A 27,525-nucleotide genomic window follows, 5' to 3' on the forward strand; every position below is an offset into this window, starting at 1 on the left:
GGCGGCGTCACAGTAAGGTTTTCCGTATCGTGGTTTTTCGCATCAGGAGTTTCGCGACGGAGGCTTTAAGTAGGCGGAAGGGCGAGTCGGGGGGCGACGAGGGGCCCACACCACGGGCGGCGCGGGCCCCCTTGGCCGCGCCGCCATGTGGTCCGGCCACCTCGTGGCCCCACTTCGTATGCTCTTCGGTCTTCGGAAGGTTCGTGGCGAAATAGGCCCCCGGGTCTTCGTTTCGTCCAATTCGAGAATATTTCGTTACTAGGATTTACGAAACCAAAAACGCAGAAAACGACAAGCGGCACTTCGGCATCTTGTTAATAGGTTAGTTCCAGAAAATGCACGAATATGATATAAAGTGTGCATAAAACATGTAGGTATCATCAATAATATGGCATAGAACATAAAAAATTATCGATACGTCGGAGACGTATCAGACATGATCTTCCCCAGTTTTTTGCAGGGATGTTGGCATCAAAATGTCAAGGTCCATTAGTGATACAGGAGATGTACCGCTCCGGAGCCATCCGACTTCATGGAGATATCAAGGGTAAGCCTCATATGGTTAATGGAAGACGTCTTAAACATTATATTGCAGGTCAAAATTTTGATAGAAAGGTGGAAGGGTTAAATCTCCAAAGTCCCAAAGGCCATAATAGCCAAGAAATATCCCCTACCATAATTTAGAAGTGAACAAAAGGTAACTTTGAGGTATCCAGTCTCTCGGAATATCACAATCTTCTACAATAGTCATTGTTTTGGAAATTTAAGCCATGTCGCGAAATAATTGGACGAAACAGAGTCCCGATGAGGGAAAGACACCAAGTGGCGCGGGCCCACTTGTAGGCCGCGCCACCTAGGGTCTTTCCGCCCTACGGACTCCGTTTTGCCTTCGTTTCGACTCCAACTCATCGTCTTACCCTAAAAAACTATTAATATGTACCTCCCTCTGCCGATCTAATCTCGCACCGTGTTCTTTCAGTTTTGAACCATGGCAAGATCTAGATCCAGTTTAGGGGAAGATGACTTCGGGATTGTCGTTAATTACGAAAACCACACATAAGATTTCCATGCACTTTCACCTAGGGCCCATGACCTCGTCACATACCACACACAATCTTCTCACCTACTCTTGCTTACATACTTAAATCGCCTCAAAGCAACACTCGACATGGTGTATTTTTCCATGAAAAATTACATTTACTTGCATTCAAAAGATTTTTTTTAGATAATTTTAAAATGCAAGAAAAATACTTCGCTTGCATTCAAAAATATTATTTTCATTTATTGACATAGACCCATGTTAACTATCTTCATATATATATATATATGCATACTTCACAACAGGCGTCACCTGCAATCTTAGTGGCATATGACAATTCTAAGATTCTTGTACGGAGTACCAACAAACATCTTAACCTAAACATGTAACATATTCCCCCTACTTAAGGCTACTCTACTCTCACCAGAAGTAGAAAGTTTGTTCCGTATAAGAGGCCCTGACATTGCCATATCAAGAGCTGAACGCAGAAACCATCAATACCAAATCGAATGGCCAATTTTTGAGGTGCACATAACAATTTTGAGGTCCCCAGGTAACCCACACCTGATAACACCACAGCCCCCATCTTTTTCCCAAACTGCACGCCCCTCTCCTCCTCCTTCCTTCCCCGTCAAAGCGAGAGCTCCGTATCGCCGGCCTTTCCCTTCCCCGTCCGATCCAATCCCAAAGATACCTTTTGTCCTCTTCACTCGCGCCGCCCTTTTGCGACCATGGCGGCGGAGGGGGAGGACAAGAAGGATACCAATCCTGTAGGAGGCGTAGGCGGCGGCGGCGGGAACACCCTGGAGGCGGCGGAGGAGGCGATGCTGCAGGCGGGAGGGCAAGTAACCGGCCAAGAATTGGAGGGCGAGGCGGAGGAGAGCGCAGATCGAGAGGGGAACGGCGGCGACGCGGGGAAGGAAGATAGCGGGTGTAAAGATCTGGTCATAGTAGAGGAGGACTCTGTTCTGGTCGAGGATCCAGAGGAAGGTATACTTGCTTCTGTCGCAGATTCTTGGTCGCATGCAAATAACTTATTTTGTTCATGGTTAATCATGCAAGAGACGTTTCTGTGTTGTTATTTGGCTGTTACTGTTGCTAGTTGTGCTGTAAGATGCACTAAAACAGTAGAAGTTCTATCACGTTTCTGCATTGAAATAGTAGTTGCAAAAGAAACAGGATAGCAAACGTGCTTAGTAATTAATTGTATGACTCGGAGACAGAAAATTATTCACTTTTTCCGCACTGTATCCGTTGTACAGATTTAGAGGTTTCTTTCTGTTGCTAGTTCTAAAAGGATTTAGTGTTTGCTTCCTTAATGGATGTATTAACAGATTTGTTCTGTTACTGAGTAGCAGTCAAGACATATAGACTGAGAGGACTCTGGTTGTTCAGATATGTTTGTCTCCTTAATTATTTGGGTCAGTTTGTTTTTAGTCCAGCAAGAGTCTTACACTTTTCTTCTTCCCTTTGCTATTTGTTGTTATGCTAGTTTCCTTAATATTGACCATGCATTAAACATGATATTTGGGTTTATTATTGCTTAGATTTATTTGTTTTGTCATTATGTACCAAGTCAGGCCATGCTACTGTCCAGTAGACTTATGCACTGAAAATAAGTAAATAATTCTTACCTGAGCGCCATCTTAAAGTTTGTATTTGTGTGATTCGCAGCCGCAGCAACAGCAGCACTTCAGGAAGAAATGAGACTGCTTGTGGCATCTGTTCCTGAAGGTGCTGGGGCGTCGTTTACTGCGATGCAGTTGCAGGAGCTAGAGCAGCAGTCTCGGGTCTACCAATATATGGCTGCCCGTGTGCCAGTGCCTACCCATCTCGTCTTCCCCATCTGGAAGAGCGTTACTGGTGCATCCTCTGAAGGCGCTCAGAATTACCCTACTTGTATGCCCTTCTAACTGGTACCATTATTTATATGCTTGCCATGCCAAAAGTTGTTGTTTATTTGGTAGATTTCACAAATATTCATGTTAGTCATTTGCAGTATCCAGGGAGTGTGATATGGTCCTTTATCTTATCTTCAGTTCACTGTTTATACAGATGAAAAAGTATCAATGAAATGCAATTTGAAGCAGCAACTTAACATTTAGAGAATGAATAAGAAACATCAAAAGTTGGGCATTCTTCCATGTTTTTTCTTCATACTTATTTGAGGCAATTAATGGATCTGTATTTCTGGACTTGGCAGTGATGGGGTTGGCAACACTTTGCTTGGACTTTGGAAAGACCCCAGAACCAGAACCAGGGAGGTGCCGGCGAACCGATGGAAAAAAGTGGCGGTGCTGGAGAAAAACTATTCCAAATGAGAAATACTGTGAACGTCATATGCACCGTGGTCGCAAGCGTCCCGTGCAGCTTGTTGTCGAGGATGATGAGCCTGATTCAGGGTCAAAAACCGCGTCCGGCAAGATAGCGGAAGGTGGCAAGAAGACTGACGACAAGGGATCGAGTAGCAAGAAGCTTGCGGTGACAGCACCAGCTGCTGTGGAGTCTGCATGATTGGTGCAGCATTTAGAAGGTGCAAGAAGAGTGTAACTGTCCTGGCAACTAGAGTTAAGACTGTAGTCTTGTCTAGCTATAACCTCATGAAGCAAGCAAAATGCCTGTGGGAAGAAGCCACAAAAACCCCTGTTTAGCTGTCACTGAAAAATTCAGTTTAGGTGTATAGTTTGAATTAGCTTTGTCGTGCCTTCAGCCTTCGGGCAGGCGATGCGGCATGATTGGATAAATTCCCCCTTACTGATAAGTTGCATTGTGACTCAGAGAAACCAATGGAAGAATTTGTTAAGACTAGATACTGAGCTATTTGATGTGTATTTTTCAATGGCCTTCACAATTGTGTGATTTGTCAGTTGCATAACAAACGGAAGATCCATAATTTAATGCCCTATGGAGATTCTGTTACTGTCTTAGTTTCAACATGAGTATATTCTAACAATCTGAGTTGCACCGTTAAATGGCTTGATTGATGTGATTATGTTCTTTAAACATGCAAATGTATATTGCTATGGACTTCATGTTCTTCCAGTGATCGGTGTGCATTCTTTTATGGTATATTTACGTACGTATTTGGTCCATTGACAAATAAATCTGGATCGAGGGTCTCTTTATTTCAAAGGATTTTCAGGATGCTAAGGATTTAAAACTCTTTGATTCAGGATGCTCAAAACAATGAAATAGGATATGCAATGCAATCCTCAGGAAACAATGCTAAGGATTACAGTTGTATGAATCGAACAACCTAAGAGCAACCACAATGTATGCCAAATAGCGATTCTAAATAGTGAATTTGGCTTCTGGCATTGGTTTCTACCATTGTAGGAGGCATTGCCATAGCCAAATATTAGGGTATGGAAGCAAGTAGTTGCTCCTACAACCAAAAAAATTTTCTCTCTCTAATCTCTCTTTATTGTGGGCCATGAGAGAGAACATTGATTATTTTGGCAATCTTCACACTGTGGTAAACCTAGCCATTTGACACCAACGCCATTTTTCATTACATGGCATATTTATCCTTTCGCACACCATGGATGCTCTAAATGGGAAAATTCTCTAGGGATCAAAATTCCTGTAGAATTCCTTTGGATCAAATGATCCCCAGAAGATTGGAATTTGAAGTCATTGCGAAGAATGCAGAATTGTTCATGACCTTAGACAAGACTTGATCTACGACTCTAGGAAGTTGCACATGAGTTCACCGAGCCAGCCAACACGACCGACGGGTCAGCAGTTCCTAACCAAGTAAGCAGCAGCACCATTCATTTTTCTAAATGCCATTCTGCTACCTTTATTAATAATTAAACACACTTACATCATTTATCAGAAAAAAGTTAACCAAATCTAGGGGGATCATCGTCCCAAATACAAAATATATAATTGAGGAAACTATTCTAAGCAATCTTGTATGCGGCTGAATTTGCATCCCTTGGGCTGCACATGTACTCCATCATTGTAAAACCCGACGCCACAATGGAGTAGTCATAGCAAATGGCTGATAATGTAGATGAAAAACCACCATCTTTTTTTCGATAGGAAAAAAAAACACCATCTTGCATTGTCTCAATTACCTGGGTATTATCTGATTGTATAATAAATCGGTTACACCCTATTTGTTGCGCTAAACACTGTCCCTCACGGTGGGTGTATGCCTTGGCCCTACTGGCATATGGCAATGGCAGGTCAACTAAGAAGATAATCATCGCTACTAGCCAGTAGCCAGCACAAAATTTTCGACAAGTTTCTGAAGAAGGTTCACACCCATGACCTTAGCTCTCAAGCTCTAGAGATCATTCTTTCAACCACCGAGATGCACGCATCACTTCAAAGAATGACTCCTAATTCAAGGTTCAGTACTCCCTCCGATCTAAATTAATTGACTTTATTTTATCTAGATATAAATGTACCTAGATGTATTTGATGATTAGATACATCCACTTCTAAATAAAGTGAAGTCAATTAATTTGAATCAGAGGGAGTATATTTGAAGAGAGCCTTGCTCCGGTCCATACAGGTTTTACTAGCCTCACTAAGATTTTGTCACTACCCTCTCAGACATCATTTCCAGTTTGTATGCCTGAATTAAGTTGCATTCGTCACACTGGATTAAGCCATGTGTCCCCGCAAAGAAAGGATTAAACCATGTGTACCTAGGACTAAGTAAGCCAGGTGTGACTACAAATCTCAGCGTGTGTTCTTCTAAACGAATTGTAATTTTTTCAGGGGACAGCAATCTGAAGTTGATAACTGCCTCTTGACAATTGACATTCTACCAGCAAGCCAGGAAAAGCACAAAGCATTATTGATCCTTCATCAGGCAAGCAAATCAATATGAAAATTGTGGACACTTCATAAGAAAAAGATTACGCTGGAAGCCGATCTGACAACAGTTAGTTAAACTACAGTGGTATGGTTACTTGGAAACCGCGATATTAATAAAGAGCTCCAAAAACTATGCATCAACTTCAATTAGAAAAATGCTACAAAAAGATCTCGGAAGTATCAGCAACAACAAAATAAATAATCATGAACTAGAATCACGCTGGAGAGCAGAAGATGTTTATGTTAGCTATACATTACTATCATCCATCAATGTACGTTTTGTTGTTCAATAAACAACACAAAACAGAACATTTCTCCTTAAGAAATCAACAGCTTAGGAATATACATTGCACAGACCCTGGTTCAGTACATTGATGGAATTTTGGCAGTTTTCTCTCTAGAGAAAACTAAACCAAAAGAAGAGGAAAAGTAGGGGAAGTGATTCTGGTTCTCTATTTTCTTTACAGTTGTTGCAGTATCCCCCACTCAGATGAAATCAGGTTGTTGACACTTTAAACCAGATTAGTAGCACCTGTATGTAGTTTAGCTGGAGGGAACCTAGCATGAAGTTTGTCCGGAGCACAGATCTCAACACAGCTCATCCTCAGTTTGCAATTTTTGAAGTGCCTTTTTCGCATAAATAGTTATTGCAGCAGTAGAAACTGCGGCAATCGTAAAGCCAATCACATTGTAGATAATCTGATCAACTGACAAGAAAGACCCTTCGCTGGTTGCCACAGCCAAGCTTCCAACGAGTTTTCCACTGTTTGCAAAAACATATTGACAAAATTAAATTCACTGCGTCACACAAGATAACAAAAACCAGGAATATATCGACATGTATAGAAGAAACAGGATACACAATTATGGAGCAGCTAATCTGATTCATTAAGTGCATTTCTTTTGCCAACAACGGACAGGAGCTCTGACATGAATGCAAGTGAAGCATTTGACATACCACCATGAATGCAAGTGAAACATTTGACATACTGCTTCAACCACGAATCCAGTTCCCACAGCCCCCCACCCACATACACTGCTCACAGACAAGACTAAAATCCAGAGCACAGTACAGGTGTAGAATTACGATCCGTAGGCTCGATTGAGTGTGCTGACAAGAACTCCAAGATGGATTGCTTAGAAGATCAGAACTAAATGGACTGTGCAGTCAGTAGGGTGTGGGATCCCATCTAAGTCCCACTTGTAGTGCATTTTGGTTTTTCTAGTGCAAATTTTGAGTTTGCACTAGAAAAGACGAAATGCACTATAAGTGAGATTTAGGTGGGATCCCACTTGACACATTAGCAGACAGAAATTTCCACTCCCTTTGACCAAAGTTGAACTCCCAAGGCACATTTTGTATTTGCAGAGGTTTGAATATATGTTTACCCTAGAGTGTATGCTTATACTGAAAGCAGGACAGATGCGCATTATCATCACGATTGTTGATTGGCTGAAATACACTAAAGTTATATGCAAACTCCCACAAAGAAAATGCCAATTGATGCAAATGGACTCATAAAACAGCACAAACACACCAGACAGGCAAGATTTTTGATTCGCAACTCAAAAGTGAGTCGCTGAGGCTGCGACTTACTGTATAGTCGACCAAAGTCGCTGTATAGTCACCATAAGTCGCTGTATAGTCGTGAGTCGCCGTGATTTTTGGAAAACTACTCGGCGACTATACAGCGACTATACAGTGACTCAAAAACCATGCAGACAGGCCATCAATCATTATACATACATAAGGCAAAAAAGGAGCCTTGGAAGAGGCACAAACCTGTATATTGCAAGGAAGGTTTCATGTACGGTTCCCGCCATTGAACCAGCTATATACGGACAATATTTGACATTCGTGGCCACGGAAGCATAGTTAAAAACTATATATGGAAACGGGGAAATCCTAAGTAAAGCCACTGCCCTAAATTGATGGGACCAATCTCCTTCACCAGCAAGTCTAACAAAAGCTGCTTTCTTGGGCCATTTCTCCAACCATCTCTGCAGGTAGATCATCAATCGTTATTGAAAAAAAAGGAACTAAGCGACTGTGTTTATGTACTATCCAGATAAAACATGAGCGGGAGAGATGGGAGTGAGAGACTCACGTGTATTCTGGAATGAAATGCAGATCCTATAAAGAAAGGCAATGACATGCCTATGCTCATTGCTGTTGTAATTATCAGAAAGCCATAACCATATCCAAAGGTCATCCCCGCAATCCACATAAAGGGGGACGAAGGTATCAATAGACTTGGGAATAAAGCGATTGCACCGAAACATATTAGAGCAATAACTGGTCGGCTGAAAGTTGTCGATTGCCAGTCAATCAGTGGCACAATCACCTGTGGATGACAGCAACGCAAAACAACATCAGGAAGAAGCCAAGAGTATATTCAAAGAAAATCTGGGAATCAAAAGCTGCCGCAGAAACACATGCGAGTGCCAACAAAGTCTCTACTGTATGTGAGGGCAACAAGATGCACTGAAATGGTACAGGTGACATAACTATGAGGTGCTAATCATTCTATGTAACTACATGAAAAATGATAATGCTCATGTAGATTCAGGAAAAAATGATCAAATAAGCAATTCGCATCATCCTTATGATTATTAGCTTCTGGGGGCCCACAAAAGTTATTTCAGTTAAAGCAAGCAAGAGGAATCCAAATGCGAGCGGAATTGTACTTTATTGCTCCAACCATGTAACAATGGACATATGCCATTGTTCTGACCTGATTTTATGACTTTTGAATGGAGTCAGCTGATTAAATTAGAAGTGATGGATAGAGTTGTAAACATTTTCTCCGTGTTGTTGAGACCAACCAAAATCATTCAGGAACATACAAAGACAATTCACAGTTTAAGAAAAAGAAACTACACCACCCAACAGCAAACCAGGCATGAGACCTGTATATTATATATATGCCAAACAGACTTCAACCAGAAACATCAGCCCATTCAACCAGCCATGTGATCCACTCATTCAGCAAATAGCATCCTCGTCCAATTCAGCCATCTCTGGAACTGATCTCAGGAGATCTATGAATATTCCACTCCCTTATGAATTGAAATCCCTGATCTTAAGCCAGACAGCTAAAACACAAACTACAACAACCTCGTCATCCAGCAAAAATATAACGGTAAAATTAAATTAACCATCCAATATATTCCCCCTGGATAGTCCAGCCAGCCAGCCAGTAGATGAACATGACCACAATGATAAAGCAAAAAAAAAACTCTCAACTACTTCAGGGAAACTCTACTTTGACAGAGTTGGCTTCCAAGTAATACCAACAAGTGGCTACAGGACACAATCAGTAGGTCATCTTGGCTACCAAAAATATGAGGATCTAATTGCTTGTGGGGTTATATTCCTACCCGTCCATCTTTTAGGGGAAACGTCTACACGCCTACACCACAAAGAGCATGAAGCTGGCCCCACAAATTAGGTGTGACTACATGGGCCAACATACATACCACGAGACATTGGCTGTTTTTTGTCGATTGGCAACGCAATTTCCCAATCCTGATCATTCAACAGTGGCATTCCCATTTGACCCAACAAATCTCTTAAAGTGGTATGCGGTTTCCGGATGAAATCTACTGACATTCCGTATATGTATACAGCGAATCGAGCAGCGGAAATACCAATCGAGAATTATTATGTTCTTAAATATAAATCACAAAGAAAGGTAATAAGAAACAGCAGCGGGAAAAATCGAGAATTAATAATAGGGAACAACACATGATACTGGATAGAATCGAGCCCAGATCGCGTCATAAGCAACTACGCGCAGAAGACAGAGGATAGAGCGAAGGGGATCTAGCATCATCCGTGACGAACCCTGATAGGGGAGGGGAGGACGGACAAGGGGTATGCGGGGGGGGGATTGCGCACCTTCTCGATGAGTAGGGGCCCCAGGAATACGGCCGCGGACACGGCGGCGCCGGCTAGGAAGACCCCGAGCACGGCGATCTGCGCCCACCATCGGATCGCGCGGCAGCGTAGCAGGCTGGGGCAGTCCCCGCCGTCGTCCTTGACGGGCTCCTTGATGGCGTCCACATCCTCCGGGATCCTCATGTACTCTCCACGCCCGCATCCGGCACCGCCACTGGCGGCCCCCGACATCCCCATGGGCCGGGCGCGATCAAGCGGCCATGGCCAAGGGGACACGCCCCCGGATTTATTGGCAGCCGAATTGGTCCGCGCGAGGCCAAATCTGGGTGGTGGCGGGCGGATTTCCGGGGCGCTCGGTGGCGATCGAGGAGCGCTAGGGTTTGGTGCGGGGCGGGGCAGGGCAGGGCAGAGAAATTTATGATGGGGAAAAGGAGGATGGAGGAGGCAACGGCATTGGAGTTGGAGCGGACTCGCTGAGGCCTTGAGGCTGAGGGTGAGGAAGGAATACACCCTTTTCTTGTGTGGTATTCTTCTCCTGCAGGTTTCGGTGGAAAACAGTGGGGAAACCAGGAAAAAGAAAGGGGAGAGGTGAGCTGTGGATTGACGTCTTTGCCCTTGGATAGCTCATGTACCGTCTCCCTCCTGATTGTGAGGAGGAGCTGAGCTGGGAAAATGATATTCTGCTCTGTGTTGACAACTGACAGTAATCATGTTTATATATTCTTCCACACGACCTGGCACGTTGTCTATTTTTTTTTCTACAGAGCTCAATCTGTATATATCCATAATATCAAGAAAAACTGATGGACAGCGTTACATGGCTTACAAAGAAGAAGCTAAGAGCATCTCTAACAGGCCCCGTATTTTTTCGCCCCTTAAAACGCGAGTAGAGGGCCCTGTATTCACTTTTCGCCGGCCGAAAACTCGGACGAGCTAGCAGACCCCGTATCCCCACCCCGTAAAACAGAATATTCTGTTTTACGGGGTGGGGATACGGGAGCTGCTAGCTCGTCCGAGTTTTCAACCCCTTAAAACAGGGTTTTTTGACAAATTGCATATTAGAACCAACACACCATTCACATAAAATAAATGTTTTACATCACACAATAATCGTCTTAATTATTACAATAATGTTTTTCGGAAATGTCAACAAATGTTCTAATGGAAGAATTAAACAAATAACAAATGTTTCACACATACAACAAATAGGAAATGAATGTTTCACACATACAACAATGGGAAATGAATGTAATAAATCATTGGCCATGCAACTGCCAATGGTGATCAATCAAATCTTGGGTGAGCTGGTGATGATTCTCGGCATTTTCAATGCCTCGATGAGCTGCAAGAAAAGCTTCAATCCGATCAGGGTTCCTCTCGGGCTGCACTCGGGTGCCAACATTGTCATAGAAACATGGCAAGTTTAAACCTCTTTCATATTCAATGATCATGTTGTGAAGAATCACACAACATGTCATGACATCAACAAGAGTTTCCTTGTCCCAAAACCTAGCAGGACCCCGGACAATTGCAAACCTTGCTTGCAAGACACCAAAAGCTCTCTCAATATCCTTGCGGCATGCCTCTTGATTTCCGGTGAAGCAAGCTTCCTTTCTTGTCAAAGCCCTATCCTTTTTCTCTTTTATGGACTTGACAAGGGTTGCATAGTTAGGGTAAATACCATCCGTGAGATCGTACCCCATGGTGTACTCATTGTTCATAACTTTGTAGTTACAAGGTGGAGCTTCACCCTTAACTAGTCTTGCAAACAAAGGGATCTATTCAAGATGTTGATGTCGTTGAGTGTCCTCGGCAATCCAAAAAAAGCATGCCAAATCCATAAGTCTTGAGAGGCCACGGCTTCAAGAACAATGGTAGCATCACGGCTTTTGCCACAATACATTCCATGCCATGCTTTTGGACAATTTTTCCATGTCCAATGCATACAATCCAAACTACCAAGCATCCCCGGCCACCCCTCTTTTCATTGATCTCCATGAGCCTTTTTGTATCATCCTCATTTGGAGCTCGGAGATACGTCTCTCCATACAACTTGATCACCATCTTGGCAAACATACGCACGCAACCCGTGGTTGTTTGCACACCAATGCGAAGGTACTCATCGGTATAATCTGCTGGTATACCGTATGCAATAACCCTCATGGCGGCAAATTTTTTTTGATATGGGCTAAATCCCATGACTTGGGCAGCATTTCTTCTTTGCTTGAAATAATCGCAATTGGCCTCGCAATCTTTGACGATTCTCTCGAACAAAGACCTACGCATTCGGTACCGTCTACGGAAGAGGCGGGAGGATAGGTCGGTACCTCGGCGAAATAATCTTGCATCGACTGTTCGTGGCCGAGCGCGCGGTTCCGCGGAATGCACATACGCCCCATCACGGATCCTTTCCGCTGATCCGAGCAGCTTCATGCGGTCCTCCGTTTGCTTCAAGCCGAACAGGAGCAGCATCATCTCCGTCTCGTCGTCGTTGAGCAACTCGTCGATATCCGAATCGTCGGAATCCGACGACGACCAATCGGTCGACGTCGCGTCCAAATCCGCCATGTGCACATCCTCCGAAGCCATCTACCACGGTGTACCATACATCAGCCCCAAATCCGACCAATTTTACCGGCGGCAACGAAGAAGAACGCGGCGGAATACTCACCGGCGACAAACGGCGAAGAAGACCACGGCGGGAGGGCGGGCGGCGCGCGCAGAGGGACGCGGAACTTCGGCGGGGGTGCGGCGGAGGTGCGGCGGGCGTCGACGCAGCACGATGCGGCTCGGCGGACGGCGGAGGGGCGCGGATCTGACGGATTCCGTCGGCGGCGCGCGGGGGAAAATGGGTGGGGGGGGGACTGAAATGTCCGCGCGCGCTTTCGGAATTGGGATACTGGTTTCGCCCACTATCCCCGCTCCCACCCCGCACAAGTAGGGGGCGACGACCCGCCCCGTACTCGAAAACAGCAAAAAACGATGCGGGGGCCGTTTTTACGGGGCGTGCTAGACGGCCGGGTAGAGCCGAAACCCTCAAATCGGCGGTTATTATACGGGTTTGCCCCTTTTACGGGGTCTGTTAGACCTGCTCTAACTATAAAACTTGGGACCAGATCGATACGGACATATCCACTTATAAATTAAGTTCCAATATATATTGCTTGCAATGTTGAATATCAATCAGGAGAATTAACCATCATCAACATACATTTTGTTACACATTAACACTAGTTCTTCCTAGTTTGTCGTGGCTAGTTTTCAGATTAGCGATGTACTAAGTTGAAAGGTGTCGTGTAGCTGCTTGGCTACTTCTTCTATAAAAATGATACATTCTTTCATGGTGTATATCTTGAAAGAAAGAAAACTATTTCTTCCCAATAACATACATATAACTAACATAATCATATTCTCATAGATCGTCAACACAACCTAATGCTTCGAGGGCTTCACAATGTGTTTCACTGTAGGTGTGAATATCAGCCCAAGATGTGTGGAGTTTCTTCCACCAAGACGCCGTCGACCTCCGCACTACCTCCCCTGGCTGAAGTGTTGCAGCTCCTTTTCAACAGCTTTGAAGAAGCTATTATCAGCACCTCGTCTTCAACAACACTGATGAAGCCCTCCCCCTTGTCGTGAAGAACTGTGTTCAAGACGTTAGGCTATGGGCTTACCGTTGCCCTACTGAAATCTCTAAATCCATTCTTAATTCTAGTGTACCTGATATGATCCCACCTGAACTCCTCTAGTCCTTGAGCTCCTCTTGCCCTCTAAAACTTTGTAATGGCCCCCTTATCTCTTGAGTTATATATATGAAAATGTCCAGGCTAGCGTAAGGCCGCCGTAGTTCGATTCAAAAAATGAGTGGTTGATACGTCCCCGACGTATCCATAATTTCTGTCGTTCCATGCTTGTTTTATGACAATACTTACATGTTTTGCTTGCACTTTATGATGATTTCATGTATTTTCCGGAACTAACCTATTAACAAGATGCCACAGTGCCAGTTCCTGTTTTCTGTTGTTTTTGGTTCCAGAAAGGCTGTTCGGGCAATATTCTCGGAATTCGACGAAACGAAGACCAAACCTCCTATTTTTCCCGGAAGCGTCCAGAACACCGAAGAAGAGTCGGAGAGGGGCCAGAGGGCCACCACACCATAGGGCGGCGCGGCCTGGCCTGGGCCCGCGCCGGCCCGTGGTGTGGCGCCCCGAGTGCCCCCTGCGCCGCCTCTTCGCCTATAAAATCTCTTTCGACCTAAAAACACGGTAACTCTTGACGAAACTCCGGAAAGACTCCGGGGCGCCGCCACCATCACGAAACTCCAATTCGGGGACGAAGTCTCTGTCCCGGCACCCTGCCGGGACGGGGAAGTGCCCCGGAAGCCATCTCCATCAACGCCATCGCCTCCATCATGCTCCGTGAGTAGTTCCCCCATGGACTACGGGTTCTAGCTGTAGCTAGTTGGTATTCTCTCCCCATGTACTTCAATACAATGATCTCATGAGCTGCCTTACATGATTGAGATTCATCCGATGTAATCGGTGTTGTGTTTGTCGGGATCCGATGGATTGTTACGTTATGATTGTCTATCTACAAAGTTTATGAAGTTATTGTTGCTGCAATCTTGTTATGCTTAATGCTTGTCACTAGGGCCCGAGTGGCATGATCTTAGATTTGAGCTTTATATTATTGCTTAGATTGTATCTACAAGTTGTATGCACATGTCACTGTCCGGAACCAAAGGCCCCGAAGTGACAAAAATCGGGACAACCGGAGGGGATGGCGGTGATGTGAGGGACACATGTTTTCACGGAGTGTTAATGCTTTGCTCCGGTGCTCTATTAAAAGGAGTATTTCCCTTGAGGCCCGGCTGCCACCGACTGGTAGGACAAAAGATGTTGTGCAAGTTTCTCATTGCGAGCACGTACGACTATTATTGGAAAACATGCCTACATGATTAATGATCTTGATATTCTGTCATAATGCTATTTCTGCCCGACTGTAATTTGTTCACCCAACACTTGTTATTGGAGAGTTACCACTAGTGTAGATAGCTGGGAACCCCGGTCCATCTTTCATCATCATATACTTGTTCTACATGTCAACTCGTTTTCGGTGCCATTGCTCTCATATCACTATTACTCGTCGCTGTATTACTCGTTACTATTGCTCTCATACCACTTGCTACTTTCACATCACCCTCGTTGCTAGTGCTTTTCCAGGTGCAGCTGAATTGACAACTCAGTTGTTAAGGCTTATAAGTATTCTTTACCTCCCCTTGTGTCGAATCAATAAATTTGGGTTTTACTTCCCTCGAAGACTGTTGCGATCCCCTATACTTGTGGGTCATCAAGACTATTTTCTGGCGCCGTTGCCGGGGAGGCATAGCTCTACTCATAAGTTCACCTGGGGAGTACACTCTACATCTCCCTCTGTTTTATTTTATTTTGTTTTGCTTAGTTTACTTTTGTCTAGTTTATTTGTGCTTAGTTTATTTCTATCTAGTATTAGTTTGCTTAGTTTACTTTTGTCTTGTTTTATTTGTCTCATATACCCAAAAATCCATAAAAATTTGAAAAACCTAAAAATTAAAAACTGCTGTTATGGGAGAACCTACAACCTACTTGGAGCTTATAGAATGTTATAATAATTATAGAGAATCAAGAACTGGTAAAATAATGAGTGCTATGATAGAAAAATTGAATACAATTGCTGAAATCTTGCTTGAACGCCATAATATAAACTGTTGCTCTCAACAGGATACTAAACATCTTAAATTTCAATGTGGCTTTAGTGAGGAATTTTTAATTAAGAACTATAATCGGAATTGCTATATTCATTATGGGTTCGAAGAGGTAGAACAATTTGTCTTATTTATGGGAGCCTCCGAGATAGAATCCTTCATGGTTGAGAATTATGAAACTTGTGTTGTTTGTAAGGGCCTTAAAGATTATGTCTCTACTATCCTTAATTCTTGCATAGAATGCTACAGTAGGAATCCTTATATCCTTGATTATAAAGAGAGACACATTAATGCACAAGAATGCACTCACAATTTGCAGGAACCGGTGGAAGAAGAAATTGATGAACCTGAAAGCTCATTGGATGAAAAAGAGGAGGAAATTGATGAACCTGAAAGCTCATTGGATGAAAAAGAGGAGGAAATTAATGAACCTGAAAGCTCATTGGATGAAAAAGAAGAGGAGAGTGACGAACAAAAGGAGGAAGAATGGATTAGCTACCCATGCCAACCTTCTAATGAGAGTAACTCTTTATCTCTTACACTATTTGATTGTCCTCCATGCTTACCGGAAGAAGTTGAATGTTATGTTCCTGTGGATTCTCTTGAAATAGTACCTATGAGTAAAACTTGTGAAAATAATTATGCTACTGTTATTTATGATAATCCATGCTACTTTGATAAATCTTATGATAATGCTTTGTTTGTGCTCGATGTCGAAATGCATGGTACTAAAGAATTTTGCGTAGCAAATGTTTATGATAAAGCTCTTGATGATGGTCCTATGTTACTTGATAATATTAATTGTACTACTAATGAAAATGGGATTGGAGAATTCTTGACTTATTCTATGAGTCCCATATCTATTGAGATTCATCACCTACCTTGTTATATTATTAATAAAAGTAAGTTTGAAAGTTTTAATTCCACTATTCTTGAACTTGATAAAAATTATGTGTTTGGAAATCATGAAAAGTATGCTGCATGTGATAGCTATATTGTTGAGTTTGTTCATGAAGCTACTGAAAATTATTATGAGAGAGGAAAATATGGTTGTAGAAATTTTCATGGTACTAATACACCTCTCTATATGCTGAAATTTTTGAAGTTATCCTTGTTTTATCCTCTTATGCTTGTCACTTTGTTCTTCATGAATTTATTTGTGTACAAGATTCCTTTGCATAGGAAGCATGTTAGACTTAAATGTGTTTTGGATTTGCCTCTTGATGCTCTCTTTTGCTTCGAATACTATTTCTTGCGAGTGCATCATTTAAAACTGCTGAGCCCATCTTAATGGCTATAAAGAAAAGAACTTCTTGGGAGATAACCCATGTGTTATTTTGCTACAGTACTTTGTTTTATATTTGTGTCTTGGAAGTTGTTTACTACTGTAGCAACCTCTCCTTATCTTAGTTTTGTGTTTTGTTGTGCCAAGTGAAGCCTCTAATCGAAGGTTGATACTAGATTTGGATTTCTGCGCAGAAACAGATTTCTATCTGTCACGAATCTGGGCTGTTCTCTCTGTAGGTAACTCAGAAAAATATGCCAATTTACGTGCGTGTTCCTCAGATATGTACGCAACTTTCATTAGTTTTGAGTTTTCTGATTTGAGCAACGGAAGTATTTTATTAAAATTCGTCTTTACTGGCTGTTCTGTTTTGGCAGATTCTGTCTCTGTTTTTTGCATTGTCTCTTGTGGACTTTAAGCGAGGCTTTCTAGACGTGGAGAGCTGTAGCTAATGTTTTATTGAGTTCTTGCAATGTGCCACTACAGGACCAAGGTGGATTCAATTTTTTTTTTTGAGTACTAACCCCTCTAATGAAGTTTATGAGAAGTTTGGTGTGAAGGAAGTTTTCAAGGGTCAAGAGAGGAGGATGATATATGATCAAGAAGAGTGAAAAGTCTAAGCTTGGGGATGCCCCCGTGGTTCATCCCTGCATATTTCAAGAAGACTCAAGCGTCTAAGCTTGGGGATGCCCAAGGCATCCCCTTCTTCATCAACTTATCAGGTTCCTCTCCTGAAACTATATTTTTATTCGGTCACATCATATGTGCCTTACTTGGAGCGTCTGTGTGTTTATTTTCGTTTTGTTTATGTTTGAATAAATTCGGATCCTAGCAATCCTTGATTGGGAGAGAGACACGCTCCGCTTTTTCATATGAACACTTGTTCTTCGTTCTACTTTTAATGTTCAATGATAAAAGTTGGAAGCTATTGCACTTATTTATATTTGGTTGGAAACAGAAAATACCTCATATGTCTTGTATAATTTGACACTTGGCAATTGTTTTGAGCTCTCAAGTAGATCATGATTAAGTTTTTTCATGTAGTCTAAGCCTATTAATGGAGAACTACTGTAGAGCTTGTTGAAATTGGTTTGCATAATTGATCTCTCTTAAGGTCTAGATATTTTCTGGTAAAAGTGTTTGAGCAACAAGGAAGACAGTGTAGAGTATTATAATGCTTGCAATATGTTCTTATGTAAGTTTTGCTGTACCAGTTCATACTTGTGTTGCTTCAAATAACCTTGCTAGCCCAAAGCCTTGTACTGAGAGGGAATGCTTCTCGTGCATCCAAAACCTTGAGCCAAAACCTATGCCATTTGTGTCCACCATACCTACCTACTATGTGGTATTTCCTGCCATTCCAAAGTAAATTGCTTGAGTGCTACCTTTAAACAATTCAAAATGCTTCTCAATTTGTGTCAATGTTTTATAGCTCATGAGGAAGTATGTGGTGTTTATCTTTCAATCTTGTTGGACAACTTTCACCAATGGACTAGTGGCTTCATCCGCTTATGCAATAACTTTGCAAAAGAGTCGGCAATGGGATTCCCAGTCCCAAATTAATTAACCAAAATAGACACTCCTCCATGGTATGTGATTGTTGGACGGCACCCGAGGATTCGGTTAGCCATGGCTTGTGTAAGCAAAGGTTGGGAGGAGTGTCATCATAATGAAACTAAAATAAAAAGGCACTCCTTCATGGTATGAGATTGTTGGCAGGCACCCGAGGATTCGGTTAGCCATGGTTCGTGAAAGAAAGGTTGGAAGGAGTGCCACCCAAAAATAAAAATAATTCATGGGAGCCGCTCTTGAAGGTTTGTCTGGCAAGGGGGTTAGAGTTCCCACTACCATTCGTTGACAACAACAAACACCTCTCAAAACTTTACTTTTATGCTCTCTATATGTTTTCAAAACCAAAGCTCTAGCACAAATATACCAATCGATGCTTTCCTCTTTGAAGGGCCATTCTTTTACTTTATGTTGAGTCAGTTTACCTACTTCCTTCCATCTTAGAAGCAAACACTTGTGTCAACTGTGCATTGATTCTTACATACTTGCATATTTGCATTCATCATATTACTTTGTGTTGACAATTATCCATGAGATATGCATGTTACAAGTTGAAAGCAACCGCTGAAACTTATATCTTCCTTTGTGTTGTTTCGATGCCTTTACTTTGAACTTATTGCTTTATGAGTTAACTCTTGTGCAAGACTTTTGATACTTGTCTTGAAAGTACTCTTCATGAAAAGTTTTGCTATATGTTATCTATTTGTTAGCAACTATAGATCATTGCCTTGAGTCACTTCATTCATTTCATATGCTTTGTAATAGTATGATCAAGGTTATGTAAGTAGCATGTCACTACAGAAATTATTCTTTTTATCGTTTACCTGCTCGGGACGAGCAAGAACTAAGCTTGGGGATGCTGATACGTCCCCGACGTATCCATAATTTCTGTCGTTCCATGCTTGTTTTATGACAATACTTACATGTTTTGCTTGCACTTTATGATGATTTCATGTATTTTCCGGAACTAATCTATTAACAAGATGCCACAGTGCCAGTTCCTGTTTTCTGCAGTTTTTGGTTCCAGAAAGGCTGTTCGGGCAATATTCTCGGAATTCGACGAAACGAAGACCAAACCTCCTATTTTTCCCGGAAGCGTCCAGAACACCGAAGAAGAGTCGGAGAGGGGCCGGAGGGCCACCACACCATAGGGCGGCGCGGCCTGGCCTGGGCCCGCGCCGGCCGTGGTGTGGCGCCCCAGTGCCCCCTGCGCCGCCTCTTCGCCTATAAAATCCCTTTCGACCTAAAAACACGGTAACTCTTGACGAAACTCCGAGAAAGACTCCGGGCGCCGCCACCATCGCGAAACTCCAATTCGGGGGACAGAAGTCTCTGTCCCGGCACCTGCCGGGACGGGGAAGTGCCCGGAAGCCATCTCCATCAACGCCATCGCCTCCATCATGCTCCGTGAGTAGTTCCCCCATGGACTACGGGTTCTAGCTGTAGCTAGTTGGTATTCTCTCCCCCATGTACTTCAATACAATGATCTCATGAGCTGCCTTACATGATTGAGATTCATCTGATGTAAACGGTGTTGTGTTTGTCGGGATCCGATGGATTGTTACGTTACGATTGTCTATCTACAAAGTTTATGAAGTTATTGTTGCTGCAATCTTGTTATGCTTAATGCTTGTCACTAGGGCCCGAGTGGCATGATCTTAGATTTGAGCTTTATATTATTGCTTAGATTGTATCTACAAGTTGTATGCACATGTCACTGTCCGGAACCAAAGGCCCCGAAGTGACAGAAATCGGGACAACCGGAGGGGATGGCGGTGATGTGAGGGACACATGTTTTCACGGAGTGTTAATGCTTTGCTCCGGTGCTCTATGTTGACGTCAGAAACCCCCTGGCGGGCAGAGACGGGCAACACCGTAGAGCCGGGAACAACTAGGGCTGCGGCTGGCCCCAGTCCCTCAGAGCGACGGCCCGCAAAGCCTCCTGGTCGCACGCGCCGATGTTTTATCACAAGGGCGTGCCACCTGACCTATACCTGGTCAGGAAGGTGTGGATGATGCCTCGCTTAGTTTCTGCAGGGCACACACGTAAACGTTAAATACGAGCCTCGATCGGCTATCAGGTTATCCTGTGAATCGGCTCAAAGAGCCGAGCCACCCATGATGCGGACGAGGTGTCCGAATATATGGTGGTCCTGCTTGATCAAGGTAAAGCTAATGAGATCTACGACGATTTAGGGTTTTCACCGCATAATCGGATCGTCCTACTCCGAGGTTGGGCCTCGCGGCCACGCACGGTGATCGTAAGCCGATCCTAAACAAGGCCTAAAAACCAACACGAGGTTGATCCCCGGAACATCCTGCTTAGGGCCAACGAACGACACCCTACGTGCCGCTGGATCCTCCCCCCCTTTGTAAGGCCTAACTATTGCAGATATTAAACTAATCCTTGCAGAACAAGGAGCAATCGTAATGGATCAGATCTACTAAACTATGATCAAACGGGGTGCCGTCCCTACACCTAAGATAGGTGTAAGGGCGGCTAGACATGCAAGGGTTGCACTACGAAAGCATGTAATATGAAGAACAATGCTAACCCTAACATGTCTAAGATAACTACGTTGCTCGCCATCAAATAGGCTTCGATACGAGCAACGCATGAACAACGTGGGCAGGCTTGTGCTGCCTAGATCGCAAGATGCGATCTAGGCAGCATGATGCTTACCGGTAGAAACCCTCGAGACGAAGGGATTGGCGATGCGCCGAGATTTGTTTGTGGTTGAACGTTGGTTGTTGTTTATTCCATAAGCCCTAGATACATATTTATAGTCCAGGGGACTTTCTAATGTGGGCGTGCACCAAACCGTGCACGAGTAAGATTCTAACTTCTAAACTAAGATGCGATCTAATATGTTACAAATACATGGGCAAACAAGCCCAACTTGGTATAAAAGGCCGACTCACGTATTTCTTCTATATATATATTCTTCACGTCCATCTTGATCACGGCCCACCTCTGACTTGGTCAAATTCTGGTGATAACACATGCCCCCCTGGTTTTGGAAATGACATTTCCAAAATCATTACGCTTTCTTTCGTCGGGTCATGTCGTGGCGAGAGCGGAACCGCTGCAGAATCTTCCATCATTACGCCTCGTCTCCGGGCTTCTCCGTATGAATTGTCAATTTCGGCAACACGCCCTCGAGAACCGTCATGGCATTAAATCTCCACTACACTCTCTTTATTTATCTGTGCCAAACGGTTCACCACTCCATCCCCTTGCTCTGCTCTGTTCACCAAACCAAAAAACCCTTCTCTCCTGCAGCCATGTCTTCCTCTTCCTCCTCCGCTTCAGACCTCTCTCTCCCACCGTTGCCGAAGAACAAGGAAGAGGACGATCCCCGCTCCGGGGCGCACCCCATCTCCTCTGACAAGGAGAAGAAGGGAGGAGAAGCGGGGGGGACCAAGGCCTCCCCCTCCGCCAGGCTTCCGCCGAAGAAGCGCTCCCGCATGTGGGCGGACAGCGAGGACGACGATGACGAGGAGGAAGAAGAAGATGAGGAGGAGGAAGATGATTCCTCCTCCTCCATTGGGTATCCTCCAACGAAGCGCTTCCGCAGCTGGGCGGATAGCGAGGATGATGATGATGACGAGGAGGAGGAGGAAGCTCCAGCTGACGGCTGGGGCAGCAGCGGCGAGGAGCTTCCCGGGAGCAGCGCCGACGATCTCGACGACGGCGACGATGAGGGCAGCGACGACTAGTAGAGTAGGACTAGTAGTAGTAGTGCACTAAGCACCAAATCCCTCTTTTGAGAGCCATCGGCTCTTCTTGTAAAGCCGCTCCTTTGAATTAATGAGAATTGTTCTTCCAATTTCCCCTGTCATTAATCCAGTTTCCATCCTCCCGCTTGCCACACCAAGACCGATAGTAACAAATCGGGCTATTATTGTTTTTCTCGACCGTGGCATTTTGCAGTCCCGCAGCCGATGACTATTCATCGACTAATTTGAGAAACCAGTCTCTTCCTTTTCTTGCAGCACCAGCACGGTCCAAACCTCGTACCAGACGACGGCTTTTCCCTCCCAGTTCCCCCCTGAGAAGATCATGATGCAGTGATAGCCGAGGTAACTCCAATCGGCTCTCAAAAATAGGGCACCCACCAGGCCTGTTGCCCCCCGAGTCTCAGCCAAGGCAAAACAGAGACGAGGATACGCAAATTAGCTGTGTGGACCTGGGCTTGATCATGTCTGAGGGAGCTTCTTACGCAGAGCCAGCCGATTTGAACATAAATCGGCTTCTCAAAGCAGAGAGCCTTCAAGGTGAGCTGTCCCCCGAGCTTCTTCAGTTCTTGCCGGCTAGATCGGCTCCTTTCCTTTGGTGGATCTAATGCAATCCCTCCTTGACCTGATCTGCACGTCCAGGCTGCTCTTTGGCCTTGTTCTTGAAGAGAGGATCCGAGCCCTTAACCTACTCCATTGAGGAGTTCTTTCATTAAAAACCCTCTTCGTGCTCCATTGACCCTCTGAACGTACCAGTTATTCCTCTTGAGTCGATGGCCATGCATCGGCTTTCATATCCTTAAGTCGATGTCTGCTGCATCGGCTGTGCTCAAATTTTTTCGAATTTTTGAATGAATTTTTACGGCCGACTTGTGCATCGGCCCCCATACTTTAATACTCATCACCAAAGAATGAGACACTTCACTGCATATCCTCGTGTTTTATCCACCTGGGTGCCCCCCCGAGCCGATTCTGTCAAGAGAATTGATGGTATCGGCTCTGTTGGAGAACCCAGGCAGAATAGATGGTGAGGATAATTTTGGCCGATTGCCGGAATCGGCCTCCACGTTGCTTGCTCGGTGAAGGTTTTGTAATGTCCCTTCATAAATTTTTTGGGGCCGATCACAAGGATCAGCCTCGCCACGTTTGCTCATTGACGTGCTCTTGCTACTCGTTCAGGCCGGTAGATAAAACCAGCCCAATCTCTGACTTTATCATGTTGGCGCGCTTGCTTGTCGTCCACCTTCGGTGCATCGTGAAATCGTGGAGCACTAAGCTTTGTCGGAAGAACGAGCACCATGTTTGTGCCAGCCGATGTTTCATCATCGGCTTTCCTTTGCTTGGGGCGCCACTCCATTTTCCGTGGACGACCCTCTTCATCCAGGGTTCGCCGAACCTTCGCAGCCGGATCAGGCCTTGCCTTCCTCAATGTATGCAAGTATAACCTCTCGGCTTCTTCCAGGCCGCGCAATCGTTGAACCCTGCGTTTCGGGAACGGCTGAGTCCATCGGGGCACCACCTTGGCCGGTGATACTGTCTTCTTCTTCTCCCTCGTCTTCCGAATCTTCGAGATTTTTCAACCGAGGGGACTCAGCCCGTTTGCTCGTGGCGGGAGAGGTCCTAAGCGCTCGAACACGGACACGTTGGCTGCCTCCTTCTTCTTCCGGTTGCATTACGGGCAATTGCCGATTGTTGGCAATCGGCTCATTCCTGAATCCCAGCGGTGCTCGAAGAAGGGACAATCCCGATGCTCTGTCCTCGTCGTCTTGCTCCCTTGCCTTTTCCTTGGCACAACGCTCGTGCTCCTCCTCATCGCGATTATGCCGACGATGTCTTCTGGCTTCTCTAGCCAGACGATCTCCTTCATCATCATCGTTGGACCGTCGGCGTTGGTCGTACTGACTCACATACTTGTTGAGGAGGTGATCAGAGAGAGGTCGCTGATATCTTATGTTCTTCACTTCTCCCTCTGTGACGTAGCGCTTTCCGTCTTGGCGGAGCCGATCGCGTGGAGCGGCTTCCTCTGTATCTTTGCTATGAGAGCAGCTGCCCTCATCTCCATCCTTGCCAGCGTGGTGTCCAAGATCTACCATGTTGATATTGCACAGGAAACCCGGCTGGCACCCTCCATGGCAAGCATACTCCACCATGTTTACGGCGGGGAAGGGGTGGGTGTCGACCTTCATGGCGTATTGGTTGAAAATCAACCGTCCATTTTCTATCGCCATTTGGATCTGCTGCCGCCACACCCTGCAGTCGTTGGTGGTGTGGGAGAACGTGTTGTGCCATTTGCAGTATGGCCTTCCGTTCAGCTCTTGCACCGTGGGGAACTTGTGGCCTTCGGGTACCTTTATATGCTTCTCCGTGAGTAAGAGATCAAAAATCTGCTCCGTTTTGGTCACGTCGAAGTCGAACCCTTTTGGAGGGCCTTGTGGCTTCACCCATTTGCAGGTCACGGGGCCCGTCGCTCGAGTCCATTCAGCCACTGCTATCTCCCGATCTCCCGCAGCACCTTCATCCTCGTCTGCCTCAACCAGGGTTACCGCACGCTTGAATTTGTCCTGGTAAACATCTGGGTGGCGCTGCTCATATGCTGATAGCTTCTGCACCATGTGCGCCAATGAAGGGTAGTCTGCTTGGGAGGCCACGTCCTTGATTGATGATGAGAGACCCACCACCGCCAACTCGATCGCTTCTTTTTCACTTATATGAGCCGAAAAGCATCGGTTCCTAATTGTCCTGAAGCGCCGGACGTATTCTCGCCACTGTCTCCCCGCGCTTCGCCGTACTTGCGCTAGATCGGCAATGCCAACATCGGAAGCCTACGAGTGATACTGCTCATGGAACTGCTCTTCCAATCGCTTCCAAGTCTGGATGGAGTTCGGTGGTAGCGATGTGTACCACCCGAAAGCCGATCCTGTGAGGGACCGTGCGAAGAACCTCACGCGCAACTCGTCCGACGCTGAGATCGTGCCCGGCTGTGCCAAATATCGGCTCACATGCTCGATGGAGCTGGAACCATCTCGATCCACTAAACTTCGTGAAGTCCGGGAGCCGATATTTGGGTGGTAGCGGGATCGGTTCAGTAGCTGTTGGGGTACGGCTTGGTGTAGCCGAACGCCTTCCTTTTCGGCATCATGCCGAACCGATCTTTCGAATTGCACAAATCTCATCCGCCGTGATGGCTGAAGGTGTCGAACCCTGAAGATTCGCCGGGTGGCATACTTAACCAGCCATGCTTGCTTTTCCGGTTCTAAGCCAACTGCAGGAGCTGGGCTTTGGAGGTTTGTCGGGGTGGCGTACTTAGCCAGCCACGATTTCTTCTCGGGATCGGCTCGACGTTCCTCCCGCCGTTCCGGAGGCTCCCGATATTGCAGCCTGGTTCGAGAGTGCCCGAGCGTTGCGGTCCGGTACGTATGCGCACGCGTATCCATGCGGGATCTCCTTGGGTGCCTCGGGTAGGAATTGGTAGTCACTAGGATCACCACCAATCTTGTAGACGACGTATGCCGATGAGTTCGGCAGTTCGGTGCTGCCCATGCGAACGGTCGGGCTGGAGCGGCATCTCTCCCTTGAAAGTCCCCGAGCCGGTCCCGACGGGGAATACCGGTGGCTCATGATTTCCTTGACGACGCGCAGAGCGACACGCTCCAAGGTGTTCACCAGGCTCTCAGAGTGGCGGTGCAGCGAATGAGCCACCATGTAGTTGATCTCCTACCGCAGCGACCTGGTGCGTTCTTCTGACGGGCGGACAGGTCCACTCCATCGAGCGCGCCTTCGGTGTGAAACCCTTCCACCCGACGCCATGGGAGCGGGTTCGGTGGAAGGAGCCGATGAGTTCGGCTTCGAGGGTTGCCTTGATCTCGTCATGTTTCTTCTTGAGCTCATCGAGCGGATCCTCGTACGTGACCGGAGTGTCTTCCGCCATCTCGGATGTAGATGGCGATGTCGTGGATGTCGTCGACTGTCCCACCGGCGTGCCGAGAATGTGTTGACGTCGAAACCCCCGGCGGGCAGAGACGGGCAACACCGTAGAGCCGGGAACAACTAGGGCTGCGGCTGGCCCCGGTCCCTCGGAGCGACGGCCCGCAAAGCCTCCCTGGTCGCACGCGCCGATGTTTTATCACAAGGGCGTGCCACCCGACCTATACCTGGTCGGGAAGGTGTGGATGATGCCTCGCTTAGTTTCCTCGCAGGGCACACACGTAAACGTTAAATACGAGCCTCGATCGGCTCTCGGGTTATCCTCGTGAATCGGCTCAAAGAGCCGATCCACCCATGATTCGACGAGGTGTCCGAATATATGGTGATCCCGCTTGATCAAGGTAAAGCTAATGAGATCTACGACGATTTAGGGTTTTCACCGCATAATCGGATCGTCCTACTCCAGGTTGGGCCTCGCGGCCACGCACGGTGATCGTAAGCCGATCCTAAACAAGGCCTAAAAACCAACACGAGGTTAATCCCCGGAACATCCTCGCTTAGGGCCAACGAACGACACCCTACGTGCCGCTGGATCCTCCCCCTTTGTAAGGCCTAACTATTGCGGATATTAAACTAATCCTTGCGGAACAAGGAGCAATCGTAACGGATCAGATCTACTAAACTATGATCAAACGGGTGCCGCCCCTACACCTAAGATAGGTGTAAGGGCGGCTAGACATGCAAGGGTTGCACTACGAAAGCATGTAATATGAAGAACAATGCTAACCCTAACATGTCTAAGATAACTACGTTGCTCGCCATCAAATAGGCTTCAGTACGAGCAACGCATGAACAACGTGGGCAGGCTTGTGCTGCCTAGATCGCAAGATGCGATCTAGGCAGCATGATGCTTACCGGTAGAAACCCTCGAGACGAAGGGGTTGGCGATGCGCCGAGATTTGTTTGTGGTTGAACGTTGGTTGTTGTTTATTCCATGAGCCCTAGATACATATTTATAGTCCAGGGGACTTTCTAATGTGGGCGTGCACCAAACCGTGCACGAGTAAGATTCTAACTTCTAAACTAAGATGCGATCTAATATGTTACAAATACATGGGCAAACAAGCCCAACTTGGTATAAAAGGCCGACTCACGTATTTCTTCTATATATATATTCTTCACGTCCATCTTGATCACGGCCCACCTCTGACTTGGTCAAATTCTGGTGATAACACTCTATTAAAAGGAGTACCTTAATATCCAGTAGTTTCCCTTGAGGCCCGGCTGCCACCGGCTGGTAGGACAAAAGATATTGTGCAAGTTTCTCATTGCGAGCACGTACGACTATTATTGGAAAACATGCCTACATGATTAATGATCTTGATATTCTCGTCTTAATGCTATTTCAATCCTATCAATTGCCCGACCGTAATTTTTTCACCCAACACTTGTTATTGGAGAGTTACCACTAGTGTAGATAGTCGGGAACCCCG

At 45.6% G+C, this 27,525-nt stretch overlaps 2 protein-coding genes across 2 annotated transcripts; one reads left to right on the forward strand and one right to left on the reverse strand.

The window, feature by feature from the left end:
• The first annotated feature begins 1,617 nt into the window (after window positions 1-1,617).
• Window positions 1,618-3,992, forward strand: LOC124677486 (growth-regulating factor 11-like). The gene is made up of 3 exons (XM_047213473.1): window positions 1,618-2,029; window positions 2,714-2,938; window positions 3,243-3,992. The coding sequence occupies exons 1-3, from the start codon at window positions 1,771-1,773 to the stop codon at window positions 3,551-3,553; spliced, it is 795 nt and encodes a 264-aa protein (XP_047069429.1). The 5' UTR covers window positions 1,618-1,770; the 3' UTR covers window positions 3,554-3,992.
• Window positions 3,993-6,050: 2,058 nt separating this feature from the next.
• On the reverse strand, window positions 6,051-10,204 carry LOC124674067 (Golgi apparatus membrane protein TVP38-like). Its single transcript, XM_047210100.1, has 4 exons — window positions 9,774-10,204; window positions 7,981-8,217; window positions 7,656-7,873; window positions 6,051-6,635 (listed from the first exon to the last, which is right to left on the reverse strand). Exons 1-4 carry the CDS (start codon window positions 10,008-10,010, stop codon window positions 6,461-6,463), a joined length of 867 nt encoding a protein of 288 aa, XP_047066056.1. The 5' UTR covers window positions 10,011-10,204; the 3' UTR covers window positions 6,051-6,460.
• Between the last annotated feature and the right edge of the window lie 17,321 nt (window positions 10,205-27,525).

The sequence above is a fragment of the Lolium rigidum genome, chromosome 7 (genome assembly GCF_022539505.1).
Source record: "Lolium rigidum isolate FL_2022 chromosome 7, APGP_CSIRO_Lrig_0.1, whole genome shotgun sequence".
In the NCBI taxonomy this organism is placed as follows: domain Eukaryota; kingdom Viridiplantae; phylum Streptophyta; class Magnoliopsida; order Poales; family Poaceae; genus Lolium; species Lolium rigidum.

Coding starts and splice junctions, on each gene's coding strand:
- LOC124677486 (XM_047213473.1), top strand. CDS start 1,771: ATGGCGGCGGAGGGGGAGGACAAGAAGGATACCAATCCTGTAGGAGGC. Junction 2,030..2,713: donor GGTCGAGGATCCAGAGGAAG/GTATACTTGCTT, acceptor TGTGATTCGCAG/CCGCAGCAACAGCAGCACTT. Junction 2,939..3,242: donor CGCTCAGAATTACCCTACTT/GTATGCCCTTCT, acceptor TGGACTTGGCAG/TGATGGGGTTGGCAACACTT.
- LOC124674067 (XM_047210100.1), bottom strand. CDS start 10,010: ATGGGGATGTCGGGGGCCGCCAGTGGCGGTGCCGGATGCGGGCGTGGA. Junction 7,874..7,980: donor CATTTCATTCCAGAATACAC/GTGAGTCTCTCA, acceptor ATCTACCTGCAG/AGATGGTTGGAGAAATGGCC. Junction 6,636..7,655: donor ACCTTCCTTGCAATATACAG/GTTTGTGCCTCT, acceptor TTTTGCAAACAG/TGGAAAACTCGTTGGAAGCT.